Source organism: Scyliorhinus torazame, chromosome 8 (assembly GCF_047496885.1).
Source record: "Scyliorhinus torazame isolate Kashiwa2021f chromosome 8, sScyTor2.1, whole genome shotgun sequence".
Classification (NCBI taxonomy): domain Eukaryota; kingdom Metazoa; phylum Chordata; class Chondrichthyes; order Carcharhiniformes; family Scyliorhinidae; genus Scyliorhinus; species Scyliorhinus torazame.
In genome coordinates, this window is record NC_092714.1 from 46,116,215 (window position 1) to 46,141,045 (window position 24,831).

General features: G+C 45.4%; 1 protein-coding gene across 2 annotated transcripts in view; it reads right to left on the bottom strand.

The window, feature by feature from the left end:
- The window catches only part of chd1l (chromodomain helicase DNA binding protein 1-like), a 205,551-nt gene that overhangs the window by 162,917 nt on the left and 17,803 nt on the right, over nucleotides 1-24,831 (bottom strand). For both annotated transcript variants that reach the window (XM_072513472.1, XM_072513474.1), the window contains exons 4-5: nucleotides 18,940-19,051; nucleotides 18,551-18,582 (exon numbers count right to left, since the gene is read on the bottom strand). In XM_072513472.1, coding sequence (XP_072369573.1) covers nucleotides 18,551-18,582; nucleotides 18,940-19,051 — 144 coding nt within the window. The remainder of the gene's footprint in view (nucleotides 1-18,550; nucleotides 18,583-18,939; nucleotides 19,052-24,831) is intronic.

Here is a 24,831-nt window from a genome sequence, read left to right on the forward strand (position 1 = left end):
TTATAATTTTACATAAAATACTCTGAGTTAGCAAGACCCTGGAATAATGAATAAATATTGTTAAAACAGATTATCACCTAAAAAAACATTTGGTTTGTTTTAAAATAATTGTGCGTGTAATTTTTTACTTTGGTTTCATTATACTGACAGAATGACAGGACTTTCCGACTTTTCCGGTGGCACCCTCTCCTCGTTGCTATAGAGGGAGTGGGCGGTGATGGGGATTGGAGGGGGGTTATCGCGCCGATTTTGGAGAGGGGGGGTTATATTGGGAGATTTTAGGACGATATGGCGTCTCTGGAGGGGGTTAAGGCCAAGAGGGAGGAAGAGCTGGGGATGGCGCTGGAGGAGGGGCTGTAGTGTGAGGTGCTGTGGAGGGTGAGTGCCTCAACCTCGTGCACGAGGTTGGGATTGGTACAGCTAAAGGTAGTACACAGAGCGCACCCGACGAAGTCGAAGATGAGACGATTGTTTGAGGGAAGATATTTGTGAGCGGTGTAGGAGGGGCCCGGCCAATCATGTATACATGTTCTGGTCCTGCTCAAAGTTAGAGATATTTTGGGTGCTGTTGTTCAGCACCATTGCCGGAATGTGGCGACTATGGGCTTTTCACAGTAACTTCATTTGAAGCCTACTTGTGACAATAAGCGATTTTCATTTAATTTCATTTCATCTCAGCGATCCTGATTGTAGCTTTAGAGCACAGTCCCCTGGGACCATATTCGGGGTGCGGGACTTACCAGAGTTGCAGTCGGGAACGGGGGCAGATGTTTTAGCCTTCACCTCATTGATCACTCACAGGCGGAATCAATCGGGGTGGAGGTCAGTTTCTCCAGTGTGGCTGGAGGATTTAATGGAGTTCTTGTACTTCGAAAAGTGAAATTTGCTATGCGGAGGATGAGTGAGGGTTTCCATAACAGATGAGGTTTGTTTATACTACATTTCAAGGAGCTGGTTACCATCTGCTGCTAGGGGGAGGGGAGGGAGGCGAGGTGGAGAGGTTGGTTCGGGATTTGTGGGAGGGCTGGGTTTGGAGGTTGTGTCCGTTTTACTTTGTAATGTTATGTGTTTTAAATGTTAAAATTATAAAAATTTGAATAACAATACTTTTTTTTTGAAAAGGAATGTTTTTAGGAGGAATTGTTTTATTTTACCATCTCTTCAGCAATCCCTATTGTGCATTCAAGCTCAGGTTGGCTCATTTCAACTCAGTTCTGCAGGGACTGATTTTTTAATAAACATTGATAAGCATTTTTGATTTATTCTGCTATGTTTTTGGTTCACATTTCACAAGATAATGTAAACAGCCATAGATTCATCTTGGTTCCTCCATTTATCCAGAAGATCACTGGAGCTTGTAGTTTTGGAGGTTTTTTCTCTCCACTACCCTACATGGATGTTCATTCCATATATTGCTCACTCTATTGATTATTAATTTTTCATCAAGATGGTGTAGCCGCCTGAGTTGGCCACTTCCCGACTTAAAATGGAGAACCGCAAAGGCTGAAGGGAAATTCAGCCAACACAGGCAAAGACTAGCCAATACAGAAATCATGTATATTGGAACCTGCAAAATAACCAGACAGCACCGAAACCAGCAGCCATCTACATAGTAATGTAGCAGCCATCTACATATTAATGAGCGATCAAAGAACAAAGAACAAAGAAATGTACAGCACAGGAACAGGCCCTTCGGCCCTCCAAGCCCGCGCCGACCATACTGCCCGACTAAACTACAATCTTCTACACTTCCTGGGTCCGTATCCTTCTATTCCCATCCTATTCATATATTTGTCAAGATGCCCCTTAAATGTCCCTATCGTCCCTGCTTCCACTACCTCCTCCGGTAGCGAGTTCCAGGTACCCACTACCCTCTGCGTAAAAAACTTGCCTCGTACATCTACTCTAAACCTTGATCCCCGAGAACAATCCCCGAGAACAACATTTTAAAGTAAACAAGGCCAAGCCAGACTCCTCAGCGCCAGCAGGAGCCAACACAACGGACACTTAAAGACCGCCCAACGATCAGGGAACACGCATTGGAGAAATCAAACCAAGTGATTGGAACGAAGTCCAATCACTTGGAACCAGGTACGAGGTCCGCCCCGAAGGGCAGGAAGCCCCTGGGGACTATAAAGTAAAGCCCCCAAGTTCAAATCGTCCTTCTTGACAGGGTTACTCAGCAACGCGAAGCAACCCCTGAGAGTGAACTGTCCAGCGGCCTCCAAACAAGTAAGTCTCAAGTCAACGCTCGCTACGAGATAGGCGCTCCTAGCTACCAGTCCATACCAGCTTTTGAATCCTGCAGACTCAGGACCTGAACGAAAGGCCATTTGTTCCCCTGACCTGGTGGGCCAGTCCGAAGCTAAGTATAGGCCTGTTAGTTATAGAAATAGCCTAGAAAGTAGAGTTTATGCATGAGTAGCGATTTACAGTGTATAATAAATGTGTATTGATTTGAATCTTACTAATTGGTGTGTTGAGTTATTGATCATTACCTGAACTTGAACCTCGTGGCGGTATCATAAAGGTACCTGGCGACTCTAGAGCAAAGGTTATAAAACAGAGCCAATTGAATCAACCAAAAGTTAGCAACATATTACTGGCGACATCCTGACGGGACCCAATCTAGAAGTGGCTTAACCACTCCGGGAGAACCCAAAATTTGAATTAGAAATCCAATTGGGAACAGAAATACCACAAGTGTTCAAGCAGTTCTGATCAATCCTCATAATTAGGAAGTGTGTTAGTGCATGCGTAACTAACAGGGCTATAAGGTATACTGATAGATTTTTGTTGCAACAAAACTGTCGGGAGTTTGTATTCCGGAAAATAGCGAAAGCCGTACCTGTAATTACAGCACTGCCTTAATACCCCTTGTTCCAAATTTTAAGAGAAGTATTTAGAGAGGAAAGATGGCAATGCAGGCAACGCAACGCCTCATGAACCCCGAAGAATTTGCGGTCGCAGCGACCAGCAGTAGAGTAGGACAGTGTCCCGTTTGGGAAAAGGAAATCAGAAAGTACCTCAAAGGGAAAGGATGGCCCCTTTGGAGCGAATTCTGTGAAAATGAGGAAACAGGTCCCGGGTGTATAGGACATACCTGGGGGAGCACCTGAGTGAAATCCATAAGAAAAGCTTGGGAAAAGCTCGCAAGTCGATGGCAATCGTGTCCTGTTGGCATAATTGCGAGGCACAGAGGAGGTCGTTCGGACGCTCCGAAAAGAGATAGAGGAGGCACATCCAATAAGTAAGGTCGATGTGAGCGAGATAGAGAAAGAGAACCTAGAATTGAGGAAGTTAGCAGCAAAAGACGGAGAGGTGGATGATGCCAAGTGGGCACACCAGTCTTGTCCGGCGCACTTAAGCAGCTTCCAATCCCAGTACGAAAAGGCCTATCAGCACACGCAACGTGCAGTCCTGGTACGAGAGGAAACAGAAACGCAGGTAGAGGCATTGCAGAGGCAGTGTAATGACCTGAAGGCAGCGTTAAGAGCACTCCATGCTGCCACCACGGAGCAAAGACAAAGCGCACTAGACCACGCAAAGTGCCGGAAGCAGATTGCAGAACTGCAATCTCTGCTTTCAGTTCAAAAAGGATTCCAGGAAACCTTTGGATCACAGTTAGATGAGGAAGACGGCCCTGATTGGGAAGAATTGAGTGAGACAGCGCAGAGATATGTTCAGGGAACATGTGCGCAGGGAAAGCCCCAGAAGAGAAAAGCGCCCCAACCCCCCACAGAGCAGATAGTTCAGGCTCCAATGAACCCAGTCACCACCCACCGCACAGCCACATTGGACGACATGGAATTTCTGTACACCACCCCCTTAACAGTGACCCAATTACGGGACGCGTGCGATAAGATCAAACCGTTCCTCCCCACCTCAGACCCACACCACTTCTTTGCCAGAGTAAAACAGCAGGCTACCATGTACAGCCTGGATGAGCGAGAGCAAGTAAAGCTCACAGTTTTGAGTTTAGACCCTTCGGTCGTAGCAGCCCTTCCCGACCCACAGAATGTAGGAGGAGGCACCCTTGCAGAAATGCATACCGCGATCTTAGACGCGATCGGGTATAACAGGGGTGACCCCGTAGAAGGCCTCAATAAGTGCAGGCAAAAGAAAACCGAGCACCCCACAGCGTTTGCTGGACGCTTGTGGATCCATTTCGCAGCAGTTTTCGGAGACTTAGACTGCGCCCATTTGTCCAAAGACGGTATGGCCAAATGGACCCACACCCTTATCTCCCATGCCACAGAAACAGGACAAAAAGCTTGTGCCAATTGTGATCCCTCAGAGGAGGCTCATAATGGGAAATGGGTTGTAAAAAGATTGTCCCGTGCCTGGGAGCAATCTGTTCAAAACAAACCCACAAACAAAAATCCCGAAGAACAGCAGGCAGAAGCAGACATACACACAGTTAAGGCACACCAGAACCCCGCATGGGTAAATGAAGGCAGGAACAGCCCCCCACAAAGGCCACAGGAGTGTTACAACTGTGGACAGTTAGGACACTTTGCACGAGAATGCAATGCCCCATGAAAGCCACAGAGTGCCCAGCAGGCAGGCACTCTGAATGGAAACAGGACAGAGCTCATACATAGTGTAGGCACCCGTTCAGACCAGACGGACCTGAACGGAACAGACTGACGGTGTTCGGGCTCCCCCAGTTGGGTCTACGACCCCCTTTGGGATAGGTCCAGCCGACCAGTAGTTGCAGCAAAGATACGGGGACAGCCCATCGCGTTTCTCTGGGACACAGGAGGGTCCCGCACCACAATTAATTCCTCCACTATTTTTCAAAAGGACACGTGGCCCACTACAGCCACCATCACCCTCAGCGGCTTTACAGGCCACTCACAGCAGGGAAACATCACAGCCCCTGTACCCATTCAAATCACCCCATAGTTATAGTCGATCTACCCCACAGAGCAGAACACATTTTAGGCATAGATTTTATGAATTCCCACAATCTGTCCTTTGATCCAGTCAACCAATGTGTTTGGAGAATGGCAAAATCCGCAAGAGCCCCCACAACGCTTACAATAGGAGAATATGCAAACAAGAATAGCGCAGTCGGCAAATTTTGGTTTGATTCGACCACGATTAGCACAGACAAGCAGGTTAGGGCAGTTCTGCAGAAGCACAGGACAGCATTCGCGACCCACAAACACGACTGTGGCCGGATGACTGGTTCCATTCAAATCACAGGACCTGACCCTAGACCCCAAAAGCAATATGGATTTCCCCAAGAGGCAGAGGGAGAAATCGCAAAAGTTATCGACAGCTTATTAGAGCAGGGCGTACTCAGATCAGTAGCCTCCGCTAATAATGCCCCGATTTGGCCAGTGAGAAAACCCGATGGACCATGGCGACTGACCATCGATTACCGGGAACTCAGCAAAATCACCCCCGCAGCAGCCTCCACGGTAGCCACAAGTCCCGAGAAGATGCTCAAACAGAGACTCAACTCACGATACTTTACGGTTTTGGACGTCAGTAATGGATTCTGGTCCATTCCATTGGCAAAAGCGTGCCAGTACAAATTTGCCTTCACTTTTAAAAATCAGCAGTACACGTGGACGAGTCTTCCAGGTGCTGGTTTAGCACAGGGCTAAATCGCTGGCTTTGAAAGCAGACCAAGGCAGGCCAGCAGCACGAGTTCAATTCCCGTACCAGCCCAATTCCCGTACCATTCCCGTACAGGCGCTGGAATGTGGCGACTAGGGGTTTTTCACAGTAACTTCATTTGAAGCCTACTTGTGACAATAAGCGATTTTCATTTCATTCATTTCATTTTTCACAAGGATTCCACAACTCCCCCTCCATTTTCCACCGACAGTTGGCAAATGGTTTGTCAAAATTTTCTCGCCCCGAATGTCTGGTCCAGTATGTGGACGACCTATTACTGCAGACAGACACCAAGGCAGAGCACATCGAGCTTCTGGCCGAACTCCTGGAACTCCTACAGAAAATTGGCTGTAAAGTAAACCCCAAAAAGGCCCAGATTTTGGAAAACAAGGTGATATATTTGGGTACAATTATCACACATGGTAAACGTGAGATTGAGCATAACAGGATTGACTTGATTGCCAAATTGCCCTTCCCCAGAATGTTTCAGCCCTCCGGTCGTTTTTAGGACTGGTTGGCTACTGCCGAAACCACATTGACGGTTTCGCCAGCAAGGCAGCACCCCTCTCAGACCTCCTAAAGAAAGGAGCCCCCTGGGAATGGCTTCTGCAGCATACGGATGCTGTGGACTCTTTGAAAAGAGCACTCATTGCAGCCCCCGCACTACAGGTTCCAGACCCACTTTCCCTTTACGCTATAGAGATAGCAAGCTCAGACCGCACCCTTTCGGCCGTGCTCCTCCAGGAACGGCACGAACAGTTAAGGCCCGTGGCTTACGCCTCCAGAGTCTTAGATGCTGTAGAGCAGGGATTGTGAGCCTGCGAAAGGCACCTGCTCGCAGTTTTTTGGGCAGTACAATATTTTTCATACATAACTGGACTGAACCCCATCACAATCCTGACGGAACACATTCCCACCCAACTTTTACTGGACGGAAGACTTAAGGACGATACAGTCAGTCAAATAAGAGCAACCAGATGGACCCTTCTTTTGCAGGGACGGGACATCACTGTTAAAAGGACAAAGAACCACACTTTCTTAGCAGATAACCTACAGGACCCAGGCACCCCCCACGAATGTGGAATCATCTCACCGCACCACAACACAGGCCCCTTTATTGTGAAAACACCCCCTAGGAAGATAGGTAGTTCAACCCAGAGCCCCAAGCACACAGACACGTGCGAACGCATAAGAATATATGTGGATGTCTAAATGGGGAGAGGGGGTGGGGGGAGCATTACTTCGTGTTATTTGGTTAGTTTACTATATTATTTAAACAATGTTATATAGCAGGTATCATGCTACCATTTTTGTTGATTTGTAAGGGAAAAAATTGTGTTTGAAAACTTTAATAAAATATATTTTTTTTAAAAAAGAATACATGTGGATGGATCTTCTACAATATTAGAAGGGAAGCGCATAACAGGATGCGGCATTTATGTCGAGGACGCGCAGGGACACGCCTAGAAGAAATCGCAACAAAACTTCCAGGACACTTAGGCACGCAGGCGGCAGAACTAGCAGCCGTGGCGTGCATTGTAGAACACCCAGATTCCTTCCCCAGCCCAGCAGACATATACTCGGAGAGCCTCTATGTCTGCAATAGCCTTGCAGAATTCCTACCCCTGTGGAAAGCAAGAGGATTTGTTTCCGCAGACGGAAAACCCCTCCCCTCAGCCCGATTGCTCCGTCACATTTTAGAAAAAGCCCAGGGCAGGACTTTTGGAATAGTTAAAGTTCATTGTCACCACCGTTCCTCCCTCCCTGGAAATGTAAAAGCCGACGCACTGGCCAAAGCAGGTTCCAGGCATGGATATTTTTGGACACCCCCCCGAAAGCGCACCAGTAAATGCAGTTCAGGTCTCGCAGACTAATATCGAGGATTTAGTGCAGGTCCAGAAGCAGGATAACAATCTCAGGGAGATTTTGAAAGGAAAATTTACGGCACCTTACAATAGATTTTAAAATGCTCTGACCACACATGACGGTGTGGTGTTAAAAGACACCCTTTATGTGGTTCCTGAACAGTACAGGAATCAGCTCATTTGTTTGTTCCATGATGGTCATGGACATCAGGGAATTGATCCCACTACAGCCCACCTCAGGCAGCTCTGTTGGTGACCCAGTTTAAAAGAAGACGTAACGCTCTACATTGAGAATTGCCTTATCTGTGCCCAGAACAATCCGGACAGATACGCCAAGAAAGCTCAACTTAGTCACACCCGGCCCGTTAATGGCCCCTGGACTAACCTCCAGATTGATTTTATAGGACCATTGCCCCCTTGCAGGAATGGTTCGTATGTACTCGTTGTGATAGACACGTTTACAAAATGGGTAGAGGCATTCCCATCCAGAACGAACACGGCAAAGACCACCACAAACAATGGAGAGTGACATAATTGACTCTCAGACGGGGGTCCTGAAACTTAAAGGGAATTATGATGGTATGAGGCGCAAGTTGGCTATGATGGATTGGGGAAAATTACTTAGAGATGACGCTGGGTAGGCAATGGCAAACATTCAAGGAGCGCATGGGTGAACTGCAACAATTGTTCATTCTTGTCTGGCACAAAGGTAAAACAGGAAAGATAGCCAAACCATGACTTACAATGGAAATTAGAGACAGTATTAAATCCAAGGAAGAGGCATCTAAATTGGCCAGGAAAAAAATGCTGATGATTGAGAGCAGCTTAGAATTCAACAAAGGACGACCAAGGAATTAATTAAGAAGGGGAAATGAAAGTAAGCTCGCAGGAACATAAAATCTGACTGTAAAAATTTCTATTGGTATGTGAAGAGAAAAAGATTGAAGACAAAAGTAGGAACCTTACAGTCAGACAGGGAAATTTATAATTTGGAACAAAGAAATGGCTGACCAACTAAATACATACTTTGGTTCTGTCTTCACACAGGAGGACATAAACATACCATAATTGTTGGGGAACACAGAGTTTAGTGAGAGGGAGTGCGTGAAGGAAATCAGTATTAGTAGAGAAATAGCGTTCAGAAAATTGATAAGATTGAAAGCCAATAAATCCCCAGAGCCTGATCATCTACATCCCAGAGTATTTAAGGAAGTGGCCCCAGAAATAGTGGATGCATTGGTGATCATCTTCCAAGATTCTATAGACTTGAACAGCTCCTAGAGAGTGAAGGGTAGCTAATGTAACTCCACTATTTCAAAACGGACGTAAAGAGAAAACAGGGAATTATAGACCAGTAAGCCTGATGTTGGTAGTGGAGAAAATTCTAGGCTCCATTATCAAAGATTTTATAGCAGAGCACTTAGAAAACAGTGGCAGGAGCGGACAGAGTCAGCATGGATTTATGAAAGGGAAATTATGCTTGACAAATGTACTGGAATTCTTCAAGGATGTAACTAGTAGAGTTGATGGGGGGAGCAAGTGGATGTGGTTTATTTGGACTTTCAGAAGGCGTTTGACAAAGTCCCAAATGAGAGATTAGCATGTAAAATTAAGGTGCATGGGATTGGGGTCAGTGTATTAAGATAGACAGAAAAATGGTTGACAGACTGAAAACAAAGAGTAGGAATAAATGGGTCTTTTTTTCCAAATGGCAGGCAGTGACTAGTGGGGTACCACAGGGGTTGGTGTTAGGACCCCAGCTATTCACAATATATGATTTAGATGAGGGAACTAAATGTAATATCTCCCAATTTGCAGATGATACAAAGCTGGGTGGGAGGGTGAGCTGTGAGAAGTATGCAGAAATGTTTCAGTGTGATTTGGACTAAGTGAGTGAGTGGGCAAATGCATCGGAGATGCATCAAATGTGGATAAATGTGAGGTTATTCACTTTGGTAAGAAAAACAAGCAAATAATTATCCGAACGTCTATCAATTAAGAGAGAGGAATGTGCAACGAGACCTGGGTGTCCTCGTACACCAGTCGCTGAAGGTAAGCATGCAGGTGCAGTCGGTGGTAAAGGAGGCAAATGGTATGTTGGCCTTCATAGCGAGAGGATTTGAGTACACGGGCAGGGATGTCTTGCTGCAATTATATAGGGCCTTGATACAGCCACACCTCGAATAGTCTGTACAATTCTGGTCTCCTTATCAGAAGAAAGATGTTCTTGCTGTAGAGTGGAGTGCAGTGAAGATCTACCAGACTGATTCCTGGGATGGCAAGACTGGCATATGAGGAGAGATTAAGTTGGTTATGAGAGAGGGATCTCATAGAAACTATAACATTCTAAAAGGACTAGACAGGTTAGATGTTCCCAATGGTGGGGGTCATAGACTGAGGATATGGGGTAAGCCTTTTAGGACTGAGATGAGGAAAAACTTCACCCAGAGAGTGGCAAGCCTATGAAATTCGCTACCACAGGAAGCAGTTGAGGCAAAAATATTGTACGTTTTCAAGAAGGAGTTAGATACAACTCTTGGGGCTAAATGGATCAAAGGATATAGGGGTAAAGCGGGAACAGGTTACTGAGTTGGAGGATCAACCATGATCATAATGAATGGTGGAGCAGGCTCAAAGGTCTACTGCTGTTCCTATTTTCTCTGTTTATATTGTGATCCCAGCTGATGTTACTACTTAATGGGAAGGTCCCAGAATGGAACCCTGGCTCAAGACTAAATTTTACTTTTTTTTTTAAGAAAAGAGTCACAGGACGGTCAATTAACTTATTAACAACAAAAATGATTGATTAAAGATGAAAGTTTGACTACAACACAATATTCCTTCACTCTCACTTATCTTCACAAATGTTTCAAGGATAACACAGGTTGCAATATATATCATGTGCCATAATATTCTCAGTAAACACATAGTCCCTGTAACCCGACAGGCTAACTGTGGTCAAACAACACCCCATTCTGAAACCAAGAGGTAGATATCACCCAATCAACTTTCTATAGATTTCTCCTCAACCCCCCCCCCAGATGATTATTACACTGTGAAACAAATTATCTCACTGGTCTCCGGTTCCACGAGAGTTTAAATTAATACTCCTTCTCAAACAGCCACACCTTATGATCAGAGAATTTACAGTGCTGAAGGAAGCCACTCAGCCCATCGAGTCTACACCGGCCCTTGGAAAGAGCACCCTACTTAAGCCCATGCCTCCACCCTATCCCTATAACCCGACCTAACCTTTTGGATACTAAAGTAATTTAGCATGGCCACCTAAACCTGCCCATCTTTGGACTGTGGGAGGAAACCAGAGCACACGGAGGAAACCTCACAAGCACAGGGAGAAGGTGCAAACTCCATACAGACAGTCACCCGAGGCCAGAATTGAACCCAGGTCCTTGGAGCTGTGCTAACCACTGCGCCACCGTGCCACCCCAAATTCCAATTCCAATTCCAGTTTCTTTAACTTCAAAATTCCTGGGATTCCTTTTTTCAGTCCCTGGTTTCTAGACTAACTTTCCATTAGTTTCTGGGACTTGCATTCTTGCCCATTACTCCATAATTATGCTTTTGGCAGAGCTCAGAGTGTTGTTCTTTCTGTAGCTGATAAGCTCCTTTTGCCTCGGTCCGGTTAAACTAAACACACCAGATATTTTCCCTAAAGGTGGCCCCTACTGCTAAGCAAGAGCTCATTATTTTTCCACACTCTTGTTTACCTTTCATGCCATAAACCCTCTAAGCACAATAGAAACACATTTTAAAATGACCCCAAAACCCAAGCCTTTGTTTAACATGAATCTAACTAGAGTTTTATCCTTTCTTACACAGAAACACTATATTGAACTTACTTAAATATATTCCTTATTTTGAACATATAACAATTCAAACATAGATCACTTAAAACTACCTCTGCTTCCTGACAATATGACGGCTATTATTTAGTTTCCTTGTTGGTACTTTTATCAACCTTTGTAAAAATGAGCACGTTTTTTGCCCATTTGCAGTATTATTGGATATTGCCAGGGTTTACTGATTTGCTTTCATTTAATTTATTGTCCATCTATAATTGTCCTTGAAAAGATGATGGTGAGCCATTTTTAGACCTACTTCAGTCTGTGAGGTGATGGTTCTTCCAAAATATTATTCGGGAAGGGGCTCCATGATTTTGACCCAAGGTGGATGGCATGGTGGCGCAGTGGTTAGCACTGCTGCCTCACGGTGCCGAGGACCTGGTTCGATCCAGGCCCCGGGTCGCTCCGTGTGGTGTTTGCACATTCTCCCCGTGTCTGGTGGCTCTCACCCCCACAAACCCAAATATGTGCAGGGTAGGTAGATTGGCCATGCTAAATTGCACCTAATTTTGAAAAAAAAGAATTGGGTATTCAACAATTATTTTTAAAGAAAGGTTTTGACCCAATGATGAAGAAACATTGACATATTTCCAGGTCAGAATAATGCATAATGTGGAGGGAAACCTCCAGATGATGGTCTCCTTATATGTCTACGACCCTTCACATTCTCGGTGGTAGAATCCATGGGTTTGGAAAGAGCTGTCAAATAAGCCTTTGCAAGTTGCTGCACTACTTAGAACATAGAACATAGAAAAATACAGCACAGAACAGGCCCTCCGGCCCACGATGTTGTGCCGAACCTTTGTCCTAGATTAATCATAGATTATCATAGAATTTACAGTGCAGAAGGAGGCCATTCGGCCCATTGAGTCTGCACCGGCTCTTGGAAAGAGCACCCTACCCAAGGTCAACACCTCCACCCAACTCCAAGGGGAATTTTGGACACTAAGGGCAATTTATCATGGCCAATCCACCTAACCTGCACATCTTTGGACTGTGGGAGGAAACCGGAGCACCCGGAGGAAACCCACGCACACACGGGGATGTGCAAACTCCGCACAGACAGTGACCCAAGCCGGAATCGAACCTGGGACCCTGGAGCTGTGAAGCAATTGTGCTATCCACAATGCTACCGTGCTGCCCTTAAGAACAAATTAATCTACACTATATCATTCTACCGTAATCCATGTACCTATCCAATAGCTGCTTGAAGGTCCCGAATGTTTCCGACTCAACTACTTCCACAGGCAGTGCATTCCATGCCCCCACTACTCTCTGGGTAAAGAACCTACCTCTGACATCCCCCCTATATCTTCCAGCATTCACCTTAAATTTATGTCCCCTTGTAATGGTTTGTTCCACCCGGGGAAAATGTCTCTGACTGTCTACTCTATCTATTCCCCTGATCATCTTATAAACCTCTATCAAGTCGCCCCTCATCCTTCTCCGTTCTAATGAGAAAAGGCCTAGCACCCTCAACCTTTCCTCGTAAGACCTACTCTCCATTCCAGGCAACATCTTGGTAAATCTCCTTTGCACCTTTTCCAAAGCGTCCACATCCTTCCTAAAATGGGGCGACCAGAACTGTACATAATACTCCAAATGTGGCCTTACCAAAGTTTTGTACAGCTGCATCATCACCTCATGGCTCTTAAATTCAATCCCTCTGTTAATGAACGCGAGCACACCATAGGCCTTCTTCACAGCTCTATCCACTTGAGTGGCAACTTTCAAAGATGTATGAACATATCCCCCAAGATCTCTCTGCTCCTCCTCATTGCCAAGAACTCTACTGTTAACCCTGTATTCCGCATTCATATTTGTCCTTCCAAAATGGACAACCTCACACTTTTCATGGTTAAACTCCATCTGCCACTTCTCAGCCCAGCTCTGCATCCTATCTATGTCTCTTTGCAGCCGACAACAGCCCTCCTCACTATCCACAACTCCACCAATCTTTGTATCTTCTGCAAATTTACTAACCCACCCTTCAACTCCCTCATCCAAGTCATTAATGAAAATCACAAACAGCAGAGGACCCAGAACTGATCCCTGCGGTACGCCACTGGTAACTGGGATCCAGGCTGAATATTTGCCATCTACCACCACTCTCTGACTTCTATCGGTTAGCCAGTTCGTTATCCAACTGGCCAAATTTCCCACTATCCCATGCCTCCTTACTTTCTGCATAGGCCTACCATGGGGAACCTTATCAAATGCCTGACTAAAATCCATGTACACTACATCCACTGCTTTACCTTCATCCACATGCTTGGTCACCTCCTCAAAGAATTCAATAAGACTTGTAAGGCAAGACCTACCCCTCACAAATCCGTGCTGACTATTCCTAACCAAGCAGTGGCTTTCCAGATGCTCAGGGGCACGACATTCGCCATTCTCCAATCCCCTGGTACCACCCCTGTTGACAGTGAGGACGAAAAGATCATTGCCAACGGCTCTGCAATTTCGTCTCTTGCTTCCCATAGAATCCTTGGATATATCCCGTCAGGCCCGGGGGATTTGTCTATCCTCAAGTTTTTCAAAATGCCCAACACATCTTCCTTCCTAACAAGTATTTCCTCGAGCTTACCAGTCTGTTTCACACTGTCCTCTCCAACAATATGGCCCCTCTCATTTGTAAATACAGAAGAAAAGTACTCGTTCAAGACCTCTCCTATCTCTTCAGACTCAATACACAATCGCCCGCTACTGTCCTTGATCGGACCTACCCTCGCTCTAGTCATTCTCATATTTCTCACATATGTGTAAAAGGCCTTGGGGTTTTCCTTGATCCTACCCACCAAAGATTGTTCATGCCCTCTCTTAGCTCTGCTAATCCCTTTCTTCAATTCCCTCCTGGCTATCTTGTATCCCTCCAGCGCCCTGTCTGAACCTTGTTTCCTCAGCCTTACATAAGTCTCCTTTTTCCTCTTAACAAGACATTCAACCTCTCTTGTCAACCATGGTTCCCTCACTCGACCATCTCTTCCCTGCCTGACAGGGACATACATATCAAGGACACATAGTACCTGTTCCTTGAACAAGTTCCACATTTCACTTGTGTCCGTCCCTGACAGCCTATGTTCCCAACTTATGCACTTCAATTCTTGTCTGACAACATCGTATTTACCCTTCCCCCAATTGTAAACCTTGCCCTGTTGCACGCACCTATCCCTCTCCATTACTAAAGTGAAAGTCACAGAATTGTGGTCACTATCTCCAAAATGCTCCCCCACTAACAAATCTATCACTTGCCCTGGTTCATTACCAAGTACCAAATCCAATATTGCCTCCCCTCTGGTCGGACAATCTACATACTGTGTTAGAAAAGCTTCCTGGACACACTGCACAAACACCACTCCATCCAAACTATTTGATCTAAACAGTTTCCACTCAATGTTTGGGAAGTTAAAGTCACCCATGACTACTACCCTGTGACTTCTGCACCTTTCCAAAATCTGTTTCCCAATCTGTTCCTCCACATCTCTGCTACTATTGGGGGGCCTATAGAAAACTCCTAACAAGGTGACTGCTCCTTCCCTATTTCTGACTTCAACCCATACTACCTCAGTAGGCAGATACTCCTCGAACTGCCTTTCTGCAGCTGTTATACTATCTCTAATTAACAATACCACTCCCCCCCACCTCTTTTGCCACCCTCCCTAATCTTATTGAAACATCTATAACCAGGGACCTCCAACAACCATTTCTGCCCCTCTTCTATCCAAGTTTCCGTGATGGCCACCACATCGTAGTCCCAAGTACCGATCCATGCCTTAAGTTCACCCACCTTATTCCTGATGCTTCTTGCGTTGAAGTATACACACTTCAACCCATCTCAGTGCCTGCAAGTACTCTCCTTTGTCAGTGTTCCCTTCCCCACTGCCTCACTACACGCTTTGGCGTCCTGAATATCGGCTACCTTAGTTGCTGGACTACAAATCTGGTTCCCATTACCCTGCCAAATTAGTTTAAACCCTCCCGAAGAGTACTAGAAAACCTCCCTCCCAGGATATTGGTGCCCCTCTGGTTCAGATGCAACCCGTCCTGCTTGTACAGGTCCACCTTACCCAGAATGCACTCCAATTATCCAAATACCTGAAGCCCTCCCTCCTACACCATTTCTGCAGCCACGTGTTCAGCTGCATTCTCTCCCTATTCCTAGCCTCGCTATCACGTGGCACCGGCAACAAACCAGAGATTACAACTCTGTCTGTCCTGGCTTTTAACTTCCAGCCTAACTCCCTAAACTCGTTTATTACCTCCACACCCCTTTTCCTACCTATGTCGTTGGTACCAATGTGCACCACGACTTCTGGCTGCTCCCCCTCCCCCCTTAAGGATCCTGAAGATACAATCCAAGACATCCCTGGCCCTGGCACCCGGGAGGCAACATGCCTTCCGGGAGTCTCACTCGCGACCACAGAATCTCCTATCTATTCCCCTAACCATTGAATCTCCTACTACTATTGCTTTTCTATTCTCCCCCCTTCCCTTCTGAGCCCCAGAACCAGACTCAGTGCCAGAGACCTGGCCGCTAGGGCCTTCCCCTGGTAGGTCATCCCCCCCCAACAGCATCCAAAACGGCATACTTGTTTTGAAGGGGAACGGCCATGAGGGATCCCTGCACTGTCTGCCTGTTTGTTTTCTTTCCCCTGACTATAACCCAGCTATCTTGTCCTGTACCTTGGGTGTGGTTACCTCCCTGTAACTCTTCTCTATCACCCCCTCTGCCTCCCGGATGATCCGGAGTTCATCCAGCTTCAGCTCCAGTTCCCTAACACGGTCTTTGAGGAGCTGGAGTTGGGTGCACTTCCCGCAGGTATAGTCAGCGGGGACACCGGTGGTATCCCTCACCACCCACATCCTACAGGAGGAGCATGCAACTGGCCTAGCCTCCATCCCCTCATACCTTACAGAATATAGCTGCCCTGTGGACCAACTGGACCTCCGCCCTCCGACTCTGCTCCCAGTCAGCTGCACTCTCTGCAAACTCCAGGCTCCCTTCACGCTCTTTGAGGAAATGTAGGAAATGGAAATGAAAGAAGCTCCTTACTCCCTCCTCACCTAACTCCCTCAGTCACCAAACTCTCACTATAGCATTCAAATGCACCAAATTCAGCACTCCCTCAGTCACCTAACTCTCACTATAGCATTCAAATGCACCAAATTCAGCACTCCCTCAGTCACCAAACTCTCACTATAGCACTCAAATGCACCAAAGTCAGCACTCCCTCAGTCACCAAACTCTCACTATAGCACTCAAATGCACCAAATTCAGTACTCCCTCAGTCACCAAACTCTCACTATCGCACTCAAACGCACCAAATTCAACACTCAGTGCAAACAAAGTCTGCACTGTAGGGGATCACTTTTATACTGTGAATCTAGCCACTGAAAACTGGCCTAATCCAATTAACTAATTAACAAGCTCCAGCTGCAAGTACCTACAAGTAGAACCTTTGTTTAAAGCTGATTGAAAATTCACCTTCTTCTAAACCAAACAGCAACTTTTAAGTTAATTAACTCAATAAAAGAAAGACTAGACTTTAGATAAAAATGAAGCCTTATACTCCCTCAGTCACCAAACTCTCACTATTGCACTCAAATGCACCAAATTCAGCACTCAGTGCACCAATCACAGACATGGTGCACCAGTGATGGAGGGAGTGAATGTTTAAGTTAATGGGTGGGGTGTCAATCAAATGGGTTGCTTTGTCTTGGAAGGCGTTAAGCTTTTTGAGTGTTGCTGGATCTGCATTCATCCAGGCAAGTGGTCCATCACACTCCTGATTTGTGCCTTGGAGAGGTGGAAACGTTTTGGGGTGAGTCACTGACATCCTTTAGAAGTCACGGTATTTAAGTTCCTGATCAATGGTTCTCCGATGATGGTAATATCTTTGACTGTCAAGGAGTGGTGGTTAGACTTTCTTTTCTTGCAGAATGTTGAGAAGTTGTTTAGTTGTATGTCACTATTTATGGCTGGATGTGGCAGGACTACAGAGCTTTGATATGATCTGTTGGTTCTGAAATTACTTAGTTCTATCTATAGTGTTCTGCGTCCTCTGTTTAGCACACATTTCGCCCTGTATTGTAGCTTCACCAGGCAGTGGCATTGTGGTATTGTCGCTGGACTAGTAATCCAGAGACCCAGGGTAATGCTCTGAGGGACCCGGGTTCGAATCTCACCACGACAGATGATGGAATTTGAATTCAATAAAAATCTGGAATTAAAAGTCTAATAATGGCCATGAAACCATTGTCGATTGTCGTAAAAACCCATCTGGTTTACTAATGTCCTTTAGGGAAGGAAATCTGCCGTCCTTACCTGGTCTGGCCTACATGTGATTCCAGACCCAAAGCTGTATGGTTGACTCTTAAATTCCCATCTTTGTCTACAGACAGGTACCATCTATTCCTCGGATTTTGTTTGCTCTGAGCTCTTTTAGGATGCAGCAAGGGACATGCCTCTAATTCCGAATAAAGTCATTAATTCTACTTAGAGGCAGCAAATCTTTCAAAGTGTGAACTATCGTACATTTCATTTCAGTCCGACTTACATATTTTATGGTTCTCACCTCCTCTCCAACTTTACTTATAAAGTACTGACAAAATTGTTCCATTTATGTTTTGCAGCCCTCCATGAATGCCCTTCTGACCCATCTTCTGAATATATTTTGTAAACATCTATAATAATGCCAGTAATTCTCTCCAAGATTTGTGGAAATTGTTCTTTCACCTCATTTCCCATCTGATCATTTTATTTATCCATTTAGTTCATGAAGTCACAGAGCAAATTGGCAAAAACAAAACAAAATCAAATTTGAAATAAGGCAATTAGGTATAACTGTCAATTAGAATTGGGATATCGCAAATATGATTGATGAAGACGGTAGTCTAATAGCAGCACCACATTAGTCTATCAGTATATCAAAGTTGGATATTTTTCTGTAACAATATCATCTCTATCAGTATCTTTACTCAACAAACACCAATAAATGTTGGAAATGCTAAGTGCATGGCTAAATCTAGTATTCGGGTCCAGTTTTACTTTGATATTATTTCATCTGATATTTTTCTTAAAACTAATCACACTAGATTTGCTATATCATAGCAATAGAACTTTAATAAAAGCAACCATATTTATTTTACTTGCCTCCGAAACTGCAACTAGGTTGTACAGTAACTCACCTGCTCAGGAAAGAAACATCTTTCAGGCAAATCTAAATCAAATAGGAAATAAAAACATTCATTATTTTATGCCAAATTGTTTGCATCTAATCTGAAATGCAACAAACATGCATCCAGGCCATGGACAATGGAAATCACTAATATCCATATTGTGACTATCAGACATTAAACTTTGACATATCATGTGGAAACCTACTTTTTCGAATCAATCTTGTCCCCACGCTATGAACTAAATTCCAAATAAAGGGCAGGGATATCCAATAATGACAGATGCAATAATATATTAAGATTGACATGCACTCATGTCTTACATGTGATATGAAGATATTACAATATTAATATAGTAGTGGCTGTATATAATATAAGTAATTGCTGGTCATCCATAATACCTCATAAGTGGTGAGAAGCACGTGGAAATTAGAGTTTTTAAGGTCTTGTTGCAAAGCCAGTCTTGTATCTTTGTCTCCCATGTATACAACCAATGAAAGTTGCGGAGCAAACCTGCAGAATAATAGTACTATATATTTATATTGACAAGTATCAGAGTGATGTAGTGATACCTAACACTATACTTCCAACATGAAGATTCAGTAAGATGCAGGTTTGTTTCTGTGGCACACTTTGTTGCTAGTTGCTCATTTAAATCACATCAATGAGAAAGAAAGGTGAAGGAGAAAGAAATAACTTGTATTCATATAGTACTGTACACTACCTCAGGATGTTGTATTGTGGGAAACACAACAGCCAATTTACACGGAAATGTTCCAGCTAATTATTATTTTTAGTGGAGCTGGTTGAAGAATTAAATATCAGCCAGTACACCACAGAGACAATGCCCATGTTCTTTTTCGAGATAGTACCATGGTTTTCCTTATCCACCTGTGTGGAGTTTGCACTCTCTCCCCGTGTCTATATGGGTTTCCTCCGGGTGCACTGGTTTCCTTTCACATGTCCAAGGATGTGCAGGTTAGGTGAATTGGCCATGCTAAATTGCCCCTAGTATCCAAATATGTGCAGGTTAGGTGGGGTTACGGGAATAGAGCGGGGTAGTGGGTCTAGGTAGGGTGCTCTTTCAGAGGGTCAGTGCAGACTCGATGGGTCGAATGGCCTCTTTTTGCACTGTCGGAATTCTTTGGTTTTATGTAGATGGGGACTTGTTTTAACATCTGGAAGGTGGCATCTCATATAATGCAGCACTCCCTCAGTACTGCACTAGTGTGCCACCTTCGGTTTTGTGCTCAAGTCACTTGAGTAGGACCATCACCTATTAACAGAGGAGAGTATACTAATAACTGAGCCGCAGTTGAAACATTAATCAGGTTAAATAAAAGCAAACCTATCCTCCTGCAGCTTTGAGTTCCTGAATCAAGATCTGCAAAAATAAGGGCCTATAAGAAAGGCACGGGTTTAGATTTTCAGTCATAGTTCAATTCATATCTTGGATGAAAGCAGTGGGAAAAATGAAAAAACATAGAAGAGCCTGTACAATGTAAATTGTGGGTATTCTCAGGATTGACCTGAATTTATCACCATGTCTTCTTACCATGGGGCTGCCTGTCCTGTTATGGAGAGTGCATAATGCACCCAGACTTTTTCCAGTGTCTCCCTCAGAGATGCTAGGAAGCATAAGTTGTCACCCAGACAGACCAAACAATTTCAATTTTCTTTGATTTGATTTGATTTATTGTCACATGTATTAGTATACAGTGAAAATATTGTTTCTTGTATGCTGTACAAACAATGCATTCCGTACATAGGGAAGCAAGGAAAAACTGCAGAATATAATGTTACAGTTAGAGCAAGGTGTAGAGAAAAGATCAACTTAATACGAGGTAGGTCCATTCAAAAGTCTGATGGCAGTAGGGAAGGAGCTGTTCTTGAGTCTGTTGGTACGTGACCTCAAACTTTGGTATCTTTTTCCTGACGGAAGAAGGTGGAAGAGAGTATGTCCGGGGTGCGTGGGGTCCTTAATTATGCTGGCTGCCTTTCCAAGGCAGCGTGAATTATAGATAGAGTCAATGGATGGGAGGCTGGTTTGTGTGATGGATTGAGCTACATTCATGACCTTTTGTAGCTTCCTGCGGTCTTGGGCAGAGCAGGATCCATACCAAGCTGTGATACAACCAGAAAGAATGCTTTCTATGGTGCATCTGTAGAAGTTGGTGAGATTCGTAGCTGACATGCCAAATTTCCTTAGTCTTCTGAGAAAGTAGAGTCGTTGTTGGGCTTTCTTAACTATAGTGTCAGCATGGGAGGGACCAGGACAAGTTGTTGGTGATCTGTACATCTAAAAACGTGAAGCTCTTGACCCTTTCTACTTCGTTCCCATTGATGTAGACATGTTCTCCACTATACATCCTGAAGTCGATGACAATCTCCTTCATTTTGTTGACATTGAGGGGGAGATTATTGTCGTCGCATCAGTTCACCAGATTCTCTATCTCATTCCTGTACTCTATTTCGTCATTGTTTGAAATCCGACCCACTACGGTGGTGTCATCAGCAAATTTGAAAATCGAGTTGGAGGGGAATTTGGCCGCACAGTCATAGGTGTATAAGGAGTATAGAAGGGGGCTGAGGACACAGCCTTGTGGGGCACAGGTGTTGAGGATAATCGTGGAGGAGGTGTTGTTGCCTATCCTTACTGATTGTGGTCTGTGGGTTAGAAAGTTCAGCATCCAATCGCAGAGGGAGGAGCCGAGGCCAAGGCCACAGAGTTTGGAGATGAGTTTCATAGGAATGAATGTGTTGAAGGCTGAGCTGTAGTTGATAAATAGGAGTCTGACATAGGTGTCTTTGTTATCTAGATGTTCCAAGGTAGAGTGCAGGGCCATGGAGATGGCATCTACTGTGGACCTGTTGCAGCGGTAGGCGAACTGTAGTGGATCAAGGCAATCCGGGAGGCTGGAGTTGATTTGTGCCATGACTAACCTCATGATGATGGATGTCAGAGCCACTGGACGATAGTCATTAAGGCACGCTGCTTGGCATTTCTTTTGGTACAGGGATGGTGGTCGTCTTCTTGAAGCAGATAGGGACCTCATATTGTTGTAAAGAGAGGTTGAAGATGTCTGCGAATACCCCCGCCAGCTGATCCACACAAGATCTGAGTGCTCGTCCGGGTACCCCATACGTGCCAGTGGCTTTCCCTGGGTTGACCTTCGAGAAGGCTGCTCTGACATCTACAATGGTGATCTCAGATACAAGTTCATCCGAGGCTTCTGGGGTAGAGGGCTCGCTCTCGCTGACGTCTTGCTCAAAACGTGCATAGAATATGTTGAGCTCATCAGGGAGGGGTGCATTGGAGCCGGCGATTTTACATGCCTTCATCTTGTAGCCCGTTATGTCTTGCAGACCTTGCCATAGATGGCTAGCCTGGGACTCGAGCTTGGTCCGGTAGTGTCTTTTGGCCTCTTGATGGATTTCTTTAGATCATATCTGGCTTTCTTGTATAGGGCAGGGTCGCCTGACTTGAACGCCTCAGACCTAGACTTCAGCAAGCAGTGGATATCCCTGTTCATCCAGGGTTTCCGGTTGGGAAACACGCGGATTTGCTTCTTTGGCACACAGTCTTCTACACGCTTCCTAATGAAGTCAGTTACTGTAGTGGCGTACTCGTTCAGGCTGGTCGCAGAGTTTTTAAATACTGACCAGTCCACTGACTCTAAGCAGTCCCATAGGAGATCATCCAATTCCTCAGACCAACAATGCCCGACTTTCTTTGACGGATTCTGCCGCTTCAGTTTTTGCTTATAAGCCGGGAGCAGGAGCATAGTCTTGTGGTCCGATTTGCCAAAGTGTGGGTGGGCGATAGAGCGGTAAGCATGTTTGATATTTGTGTAGCAGTGGTCCAGGATATTTGGGCCTCTAGTGGAACAGGTGACGTGTTGGTGGTAACTTGGTCGTACGCTCTTGAGCTTGGCCTGATTGAAGTCCCCAGCTACAAAGAACAAGGTCTCGGGATGTTTCGTTTCAAGGCTATTTGTGGTGGTGAATATTTCGTCCAGTGCGATTTTCACATTCGCATGGGGTGGGATGTAAACCGTCGTCAGGATAACGGAGCTGAACTCCCGCGGAAGGTAGTCGGGGTGGCATTTTAGCGTCAGGTATTCTAGGTCCGGGGAGCAAAAACCCGCCAGCGTTGCTACATCTAGGCACCAGGAGGTGTTGATTAGGAGGCAGATCCAACCTCCCCTAGCCTTGCCTGAGGCTGCCATATGGTCCATTTGGTGGATTGAGAAGCCCTCTGATTGTAGGGCACAGTCCGGTGAAGCAGGAGTGAGCCATGTCTCCGAGAAACAGAGTACACAGCAGTCCCTTAGTTCTCTTTGAAAAGTGAATCTGGCTTTAAGTTCGTCTTTAGCTTGTTTTCCACAGATTGGACATTTGCTAGGAGTAAGCTAGGCAGAGGGGCTTTGGGGCCACGTTGTTCACTCTCACCTGTAGAGTTTTCCACGCTTCCTTGAAAACGCAGCCTTTCCCAAGTGGATGATAATGTTATTTCTACATGGAAACCCTGGGCCAGCCCAGACCAACACAGACCAGGAATTAGGTGAAGTGTGAAGAAATCAAATCTGCAACATTCCTTCTCCATCACAATGTGCACCACAGATTCAATCATGATAAGGAAGTTGTTAGTTATGGGAACAGACAGGTATTTCTATCGGCTGTAGAATGGCTCCAGGATGGTACGTTGCTTTCCTAGTGCTGGGATCATGGATATCACAGAGCGATTGGAAGACATTCTACACGGAGAGGGTGAACAACAAGAGGTCTTGGTTCACAATGGTACCAATGATGTAGGTAGGAAGGGGGATGTGGCCCTGCAATCAGAATTCAGGCAATAACCTGCTCACGGACGCTCAGTTTGGATTCCGCCAGGGTCACTCAGCACTCAGCTCCTGACGTCATTACATCCTTGGTTCAAACATGGACGAAAGAGCTGGATGCCAGAGGTGAGGTGAGAGTGACGGCCCTTGACATCAAGGCAGCATTTGACCGAGTATGGCATCAAGAAGCCCTAGCTAAACTGGAGTCAATGGGCATCATGAGGGAAAACTCTCCACTGGTTGGAGACATACCTGGCACAAAAGAAGATGGTTGTGGTGGTTCGAGGTCAATCATCTCAGCTCCAGGACATCACTGTAGAAGTTCCTCAGGGTAGTGTCCTGGACCCAACCATCTTCAGCTGCTTCATCAATGACCTGCCTTCCATCATAAGCTCAGAAGTGGGGATGTTTGCAGATGACTTAACAATGTTCAGCACCATTCATGACTCCTCAGATAATGAAGCAGTCCATGCCCAAATGCAGCAAGACCTGGACAATAGCCAGGCTTGGGCTGACAAGTGGCAAGTTACATTCGCGCCACACAAGTGCCTGGTAATGACCATGTCCGACAAGAGAGGATCTAACCATCGCTGCTTGACATTCAATGACATTACCATCGCTGAATCCCCCACATCAACATCCTGAGGGTTACCATTGATCAGAAACTGAACAGGAAGAGCCACATTAATACAGGTCAACGGTTAGGAATCTTACGGCGGGTAACTCACCTCCTGACCCCCCAAAGCCTGTCCACCATCTACAAGGCATAAGTTAGGAGTGTAATGGAATACTCTCCACTTGCCTGGATGAGTGCAGCTCCAACAACACTCAAGAGGCTTGACACCATCCAGGACAAAGCAGCCCACTTGATTGCTCCTCCTTCCACAAACATTCAAACCCTCCACCACCGACAAACAGTGGCAGCCGTGTATACCATCTGCAAGGTGCACTGCAGTAACTCACCAAGGTCCCTTCGACAGCACCTTCCAAACCCACAGCCACTACCATCTAGAAGGACAAGAGCATCAGGTACGTGTGAACCCCACCACCTGGAGGTTCTCCTCCAAGTCACTCACCACCCCGACTTGGAAATATATTGCCATTCCTTCACTGTCGCATTCTTGTACCACAAAGTGTTTATGTTCATTCAGTATAGGGTCATTTATATAAGAAAATACAACTTCCATTTATTACAGCATCTTTAACCTCAGAAGAAAATAAATAAATTTGCTTCACAAAGGCAGAAGGCCAAAAAAAAAAGGAAATACTTGATCGGACTACTGGAAGTTTGGTTCAACGGTTGGATTTTAAGGATGTTCTCAAAGAAGGAAAGGAGATGAAGAGATAGAGGGGTATCCAGAGTATGAGGCCTTCCTGCTGTTTTTCAGTGCATGTCACCAAGTAGTTTAATAACATCTATAAGTCAAAGTCACAGGCCGGAATTGTCTGGCC